At 38.7% G+C, this 6,668-nt stretch overlaps 1 protein-coding gene across 1 annotated transcript; it reads right to left on the reverse strand.

Annotated features, from left to right (window-relative positions):
- tmem165 (transmembrane protein 165) lies at window positions 1-5,896 on the reverse strand. Its single transcript, XM_015385570.1, has 5 exons — window positions 5,549-5,896; window positions 4,957-5,182; window positions 4,689-4,864; window positions 503-791; window positions 1-88 (listed from the first exon to the last, which is right to left on the reverse strand). The coding sequence occupies exons 1-5, from the start codon at window positions 5,687-5,689 to the stop codon at window positions 12-14; spliced, it is 909 nt and encodes a 302-aa protein (XP_015241056.1). The 5' UTR covers window positions 5,690-5,896; the 3' UTR covers window positions 1-11.
- Window positions 5,897-6,668: the final 772 nt, after the last annotated feature.

Raw genomic sequence — 6,668 nt, forward strand, 5'->3', positions numbered from 1 at the left:
CCCTCCAACAATTAAAATCCAGCTTCTGGCTTGATAAACAGGGCAGATAAGGCAAAGGCCAGAAATACAATCCCTCCGATGATCGTAACTGTGGAAACAAAAAAAGACAGTTTTAGGGAGACAGCCAGACTTGAGGAGAATCAAAACCAATAAATCTGCTTCAAGAATTTTCCCCTCAGGAAACCGGTTCTCATTCACTTCCAAAAAATCTACAGAAACGTTTTACAGAGAAATCTGAACAATCCATTTCAAATTTTGCTTAAAAAACTAAAAAAAACAACAAAAGAAATGGACGGGATCACCCGGCTTTGGATAGTAATATTTAGTAGAATTCTGAGAATCTAGATGCATAAAAGGTAAGAAATGACCCATTTTTGGTGTTAACCTTTACATAAACAAATGGGGAAAAAAACAATTTCTTTTTCAGCAAATATAGCATTAAGATGAAGTTACCACATGGCAGCATCTCAAATAAATCTAACAGTGGTGTAGAATATCTTACCCGTCCGCACAGATATTTTCTGAGCGATCATTCTTCCTCCAATTACGGCCAGTCCTGTACACAAGCAATGCCCAATTGTGCCTCCTACTGCGACTCCAAATGGATCCTCTCTGGCAGCTAGAATAATGGTGGTGAGCTGTGAACGATCCCCCCACTCTGCCAGGAAGGTAAGCGTGAAGGCTTGGATGAAGATGGGGGAAATTAGTTTGGGCCATTTAGACTGAGGGACGGTGCTTCCTGTTCCCGCCTCCACGTCTGGAGTTCCATTAGCCAGCTTTGAGCGCTGAAGCTGCAGATAGAAATAAAAACAATAAAGACCACAACAGCAACAGAATGTGGAAATCCATTACACTGCATCTGTACTGTAATTAATCAGGAACTTTGTAATTACAGAGATTTTCAACTGCTGAGATTTTGACTAGATGCGGGATGGTGGGAACACAAGCCTTGTGTTGCCATTTGTTGACAAAACAGTAACTGAACTGTTTTCTGTGTGTAAACCTGCCAAATAAGCTTTTTTACAACATCTTTAAAAGGACACAGATCACCAAGGAAGCAGCCTGCAGTATTATGTAAATGTTTGCAAACAGAAGAAGAGCAAAGATTTAATTCCTATCATGTAAAATAGTATCAGCGTGTGCTCTGAGAAGGTTGGAAGTACCCGGTTCGATCTCCACAGCAAGACCCTTAACCCCACACTACCCCCCGGGTGCTACACAATGGCAGCCCACTGCTCCCTGAGGGGATGGGTTAAAACTTAATTTCTTTGCTTTGTACTTGTGACAGTGTAATGACAATAAAGTTGACTTCTATTCTATTGTTAACCTTAATCTGATGACTAGAAGCTCTTTGGATTAGCAGGCATCACTGTTGTGTCTCAGATGCTGTAGAACCAATGAATAAATAAGCAGAATTAAGAAATCGAACTTCGCTCAATAGTTGAGCCACAATTATGAATGCTCATGACATTTAAAATGAGTCTTTAATTGTCTTTTTGCAAAACATTCAAAGTTTTTATTAAATATCATAAGTAGAGGTTCACCAACATATCAGCTGGTGACTGTCATGGGAGGATATTTGGCTTCTCTCCGGTCAGGTCCATCTGAAATAGAAAAGTCCTAACCTATCGTGGTGCCAACCACAAAACTAACACATTAGCGTGGAAGCTGTTACAGAGCGAAAAAGACTCAATGCAATACGTTTTCAATATCACTAGCTGTGTTTTTGAAGAAAAAAAAAAGTGGAAATTTTCAATACCAAGTTTTTATGCATTGATAAGGTGGGTGTTCTGTCAAATTGAAATTATGTTTTGGAAAAATGCAATTAAAAAAAACTTTTTTTGCATCATACAAGTCCTGTGGTCTTTACCTCACTGCTGCATATTTGGATTATTGAGGAGACAGTATTTTTTTTACCATTTAGTTTACGACGATGAGCACGATGAGAACTAGAGCCGTGGTTGAAGTATAGATACATCTAATGTGTTTACATCCGCGGCTGTCATTTTTTTTTTTTAGTTATAGCGCGAACAAACGTATTAAAATGTTGCTATTTTGGTTGCATTTCTTATTTAACGGAAATATCGCAATTGGGAAACGTACCATTTTCAAATGAAGAAGAATATCGTATAGTTTTCTGCCCAAATTTGTAATGGAAACGCAACTCATGGGATGTTAAAAGGAAATTTTGAAAAAAAACACAAGAAAATAAGGAGGTATATAATAAAAAGTTAAAACTTTTCTCCAGGCTGCCACAACAGAAAGGTCACCGATAATTTCTGCCAATCAATAAATTGTTAATTCTAACTCCATGTACTAGGGATGTCCCAATCCAATACCGATATTAGATATTATTGGTCCAATATAAACAAAAAATATATAGGAATATATATGTCTGCATCCAAAATATCAGAAACTAACATGCCGATAGAAAAACAAGGCTCAGTCCTTCCATTACCTTATCTTGTCTATTATTCTTTACTTAAGTAATGTCACCTGATCAATTCTTTTCTAATATTTTACTCTACAATACAAGGACTACAAGGTACGCATGAATAAAGCTGATATATCATTCACACGCAAAGCTGCAATATTATTAATGTAAATAAAAAAGTTTATTTGGATATTCTGGCTGTTTTGTGTTCTGATACAAAAGCAGCTGAATATGTAATTGGAAGTTTCTCCTATCTGGTACTTAAGAGCGTTCACACCTTGACTATTAAGGGTTCCATTTTAAAACTTGGAAGTGTTGACAACCTTTCTAAATATTCAAAATGAAAAGGTTCTACAGTCATGGCTAAAAGTTTTGAGAATTATTCAAATGTTAATATTTATAAAGTCTACTGCCTCAGTTTTTATAATGGCAATTTGCATATACTCCACAATGTTATAAAGAGTGATCAGCGTAACAGCAATTAATTGCAAAATCAATATTTGCCTAAATAATTAACTTTATCCCCCAAAACACATTTCAACATCATTGAAGCCCTGCCTTAAAAAGACCAGCTAACATCGTTTCAGTGATTGCCCCATTAACACAGGTGTGGGTGGTGATGAGGACAGGGCTGGAGATAATCTGTCATGATTAAGTATAGAAGTAGAATACAGAAGTAGAATGACATCACTGGACACTTTAAAAAGAGGCTGGTGCTTGGCATCATTGTTTCTCTCCTGTGAACCATGGTCATCTCTAAAGAAACACGTGCATTGCACTGCACAAAAATGGCCTAACAGGAAAGAGAATCACAGCTAGAAAGATTGCACCTCAGTCAACAATCTATTGCATCATCAAGAACTTCAAGGAGAGAGGTTCCATTGTTGCCAAAAAGGCTCCAGGGCGCCCAAGAAAGAACAGCAAGCGCCAGGACAGTCTCTTAAAAGTGTTTCAGCTGCGGGATCCGGCTACCAGCGGTGTGAGGCGGAGACTCTTGGAGCAAGGCCTGGTCTCAAGGAGGGCAGCAAAGAAGCCACTTCTCTCCAGGAAAAACATCAGGGACAGACTGATATTCTGCAAAAGGTACAGGGAGTGGACTGCTGAGGACTGGGATACAGTCTTTTTCTCTGATGAATCCCCTTTCCGATTGTTTGGGACATTTAGAAAACGGCTTTTTCGGAGAAGACGAGGTGAGCGCTACCACCAGTCTTGTCTCACGCCAACCGTAAAGCATCCTGAAACCATTCATGTGTGGGGTTGCTTCTCAGCCAAAGGAGTCGGCTCTCTCACAGGCTTACCTAAAAACACAGCCATGAATAAAGAATGGTACCAGAATTTCCTCCAAGAACAACTTCTCCCAACCGTCCAAGAGCAATTTGGTGATGAACAATGCCTTTTCCAGCATGAGTGCTCCATCATGCTGGAAAGCAAAGGTGATATCTAACTGGCTCAGGGAACACAACAGAGATTTTGGGTCCATGGTCTGGAAACTCCCCTGATCTTAATCCCATTGAAAACTTGTGGTCAATCATCAAGAGACGAGTGGACAAACGAACTTAGGAATTCTGACAAAATGCAAGCATTGATTGTGCAAGAATTGACTGCTATCAGTCAGGATTTGGTCCATAAGTTGATTGAGAGCATGCAAGGGAGAATTGCAGAGGTCCTAAAGAAGAGGGGTCAACACTGCAAATATTGACTTGCTGCATTAACTCATTCTAACTGTCATTAAAAGCTTTTGTTACTCATAATATGATTGCAATTGTATTTCTGTATGTGATGACAACATCTGACAGACACACACAAAAACCAGAAGGCAGCAGATCATGTGAAAATATGATATTTGTGTCATTCTCAATACTTTTGGCTATGACTGTACATTCAGTGGAATATAAGAGTGTGGGTATTGTAATCATAGACAACGGCTGCTTCAAACTCTAAATTATTCCCCCTTGTTTTTAATGGGTCTCCAATTTTACACAGCAGTGATGTCCAATATTTTTCAGTCCGCTGTAATGAATGGATGCAAGCTCCTGCTAGAAACTTTTCAAAGAAATCCCTCGGCTAAAATCTAATCAGCAACTAAAAGCTTTAGCACAGATTAGACTCTTAAATAAAAAAATAATTAAATGACCAGCAAAAACATTCCAGGAAAGCAACCATAAACATGTTCCTAATAGTGGCTGTTCCTGGAAAAAAATTTGCATGTGTTGGATGCATTCTCTTTTTTTTTTAATAGGCAAATCATACTCACTTCCTCATCTTTCTTCTTGATCTCTGCTTGCACCTCCTCAAGCTCTTCCTGCCCTTCATCTGGACTCATTTTCAGTCCCTCCCTCAACATGCGCACCCCAAAAATGGCAAACAAAGCGGTCGACACATAGTATGTGTAGATTCGAGGGATGATTGTAGTAGCATACCCAAACAATACTGAAAAAAGAAGGAGGGACAGTTTTTTATTGTCATCAAACAATTCAATGATTCTTATTCTGCATGATGGTTAAAGAGTTTGTGATAAAAACCTGAAAGGCAAGTCATGACCCAGAGGGCCAGTATGGCCCCTGTCAGCACGGTGAGGCGATTATAACGCATGGCCATGATGGCTGCAATGAAAAAGGTCTTATCCCCCAACTCTGAGACGATGATGACAGAAAAGGAGGCCACAAAGGCATGGATGAAACCCAGGTTTTCTTTACTGGGGCCATTCTCAGTGACGATCGGCCCTGCTGGATGGGGACTTGAGGCTTTCTGTGTAACAAACATGAAAAAAAAAAAAAACAATTTGGGATGAATGAAGTATTTTTTTAATTGAAAAAAAAAATAAATAAAAAATCAGCTTACATGAGAAAACACATAGTAAACAAAACTCGCGAAACTGTGTGTTTGTGGAACTAACTTAAACCAACCATAATCTTTTTAATTTAATTAACTTTAATGTTTATTTTTGAACCTATAAACAAGCTGTAAAAGAGGTTTGTCCACTCTCTTGGCATAACTTCCGGAAAACGTTGATATTTATGGGTTAGCATGTGCTAGCTTTTAGGTGCTAGCAGTTTCAGAGCCGTTCCACCGGCCTCCGCATGTTTAATCGGGCTAGATAAAGTAGAATTGTACCTCCTGTTGGGGCTGATCCTGCATCGCTTTCTGCTCCTCCTGAATAGCTGCAACTCCGACCGACAGCAACAACACGGCGGCGAACAGAAAGGGCAGATTCCTGTTAGCCGCTCCATCTCTTCCTCCAACCAACACAGGCATTATTGCTACTGAAAGCGAGCCGACACGAGCTGTAGGACTGTTTCTACCCTAGAATTCACTTCGTTTCATCATAAACAATAAGAAAAAAGTTCATTTTGACAAACTACTCAGTTTGACGGACTCCTCTGTAACACGTCACGGTGAAACCAACTGGGCCAATTTAAGAGGGAAGTACTCTATAGAAGTACTAATGTCGTTTCCACACTGGCTTAACACAGCCGACACCTGATTGGACAAACAGAAGAGTGACGTTTCACGTATATGATGGCGAACTAAGTAAAGAGTTATATGATTGGATACGCTTATTGTCCGCATCTGCTCACATTTAAAGGGATTTTGTCAGAAATTAAACGAGGACAAATTTCAAATTGGAAAAAGCGTATATTTGAATTTTAAGATGTTCTAAATACGACGAAAACATCTAAAAATAATTATAGAAAAGTCACTCTTAAAACACCGACTTTTAAATCACAAAGAGCAAAAACTGTTACTATTAAAAATGAAGTTATAGACAGCCTTATATGCTGCGGATTAAAAGTTTTAGACTGACACAACCAGGCATGTCCTGAATATTAAAGCCTTAGCATAAATTGATCAGTAGATCAACCTAATGTGTAACCAAGTAAGGCAGAAATTAAAGGTGCAAATTGAAGAATAACGTAAAACGTGTGCAAAAATAAACACAATCTCTACAAAATAATAAATTCAGGAGTATTAATATTTCTTGATTGTAATTCTTTTTTCACAATATATTGTAATTAGATAATTAGCTGTCTTGCTCTTACTAGAATTAAGATAGTAGAGCACATAATCCCAGTTCTGAAGTCCTTACCCTGGCTCCCCTCAGCTTAGAGAATAGACATTAAAATCTTTGTTAGTCTATAAATCACTGAATGGTTCATCTCCTCTGTACAGAACAGATTTGTTGTCAGTGTATCAACCTCCCAGACCACTCAGGTATTCTAGTTCCAGTCCACTC

The sequence above is a fragment of the Cyprinodon variegatus genome, unplaced genomic scaffold (assembly GCF_000732505.1).
Source record: "Cyprinodon variegatus isolate N-32 unplaced genomic scaffold, C_variegatus-1.0 Scaffold343, whole genome shotgun sequence".
Classification (NCBI taxonomy): Eukaryota; Metazoa; Chordata; class Actinopteri; order Cyprinodontiformes; family Cyprinodontidae; genus Cyprinodon; species Cyprinodon variegatus.

Bases quoted from the DNA above. Each gene is read 5' to 3' on its own strand.
- tmem165 (XM_015385570.1), bottom strand. From the start codon at position 5,689: ATGCCTGTGTTGGTTGGAGGAAGAGATGGAGCGGCTAACAGGAATCTG. The intron at 792-4,688 runs GTGAGTATGATT...TTCTATCTGCAG, and splicing joins TCAAGAAGAAAGATGAGGAA to CTTCAGCGCTCAAAGCTGGC. The intron at 89-502 runs GTAAGATATTCT...TTGTTTCCACAG, and splicing joins GAAAATATCTGTGCGGACGG to TTACGATCATCGGAGGGATT.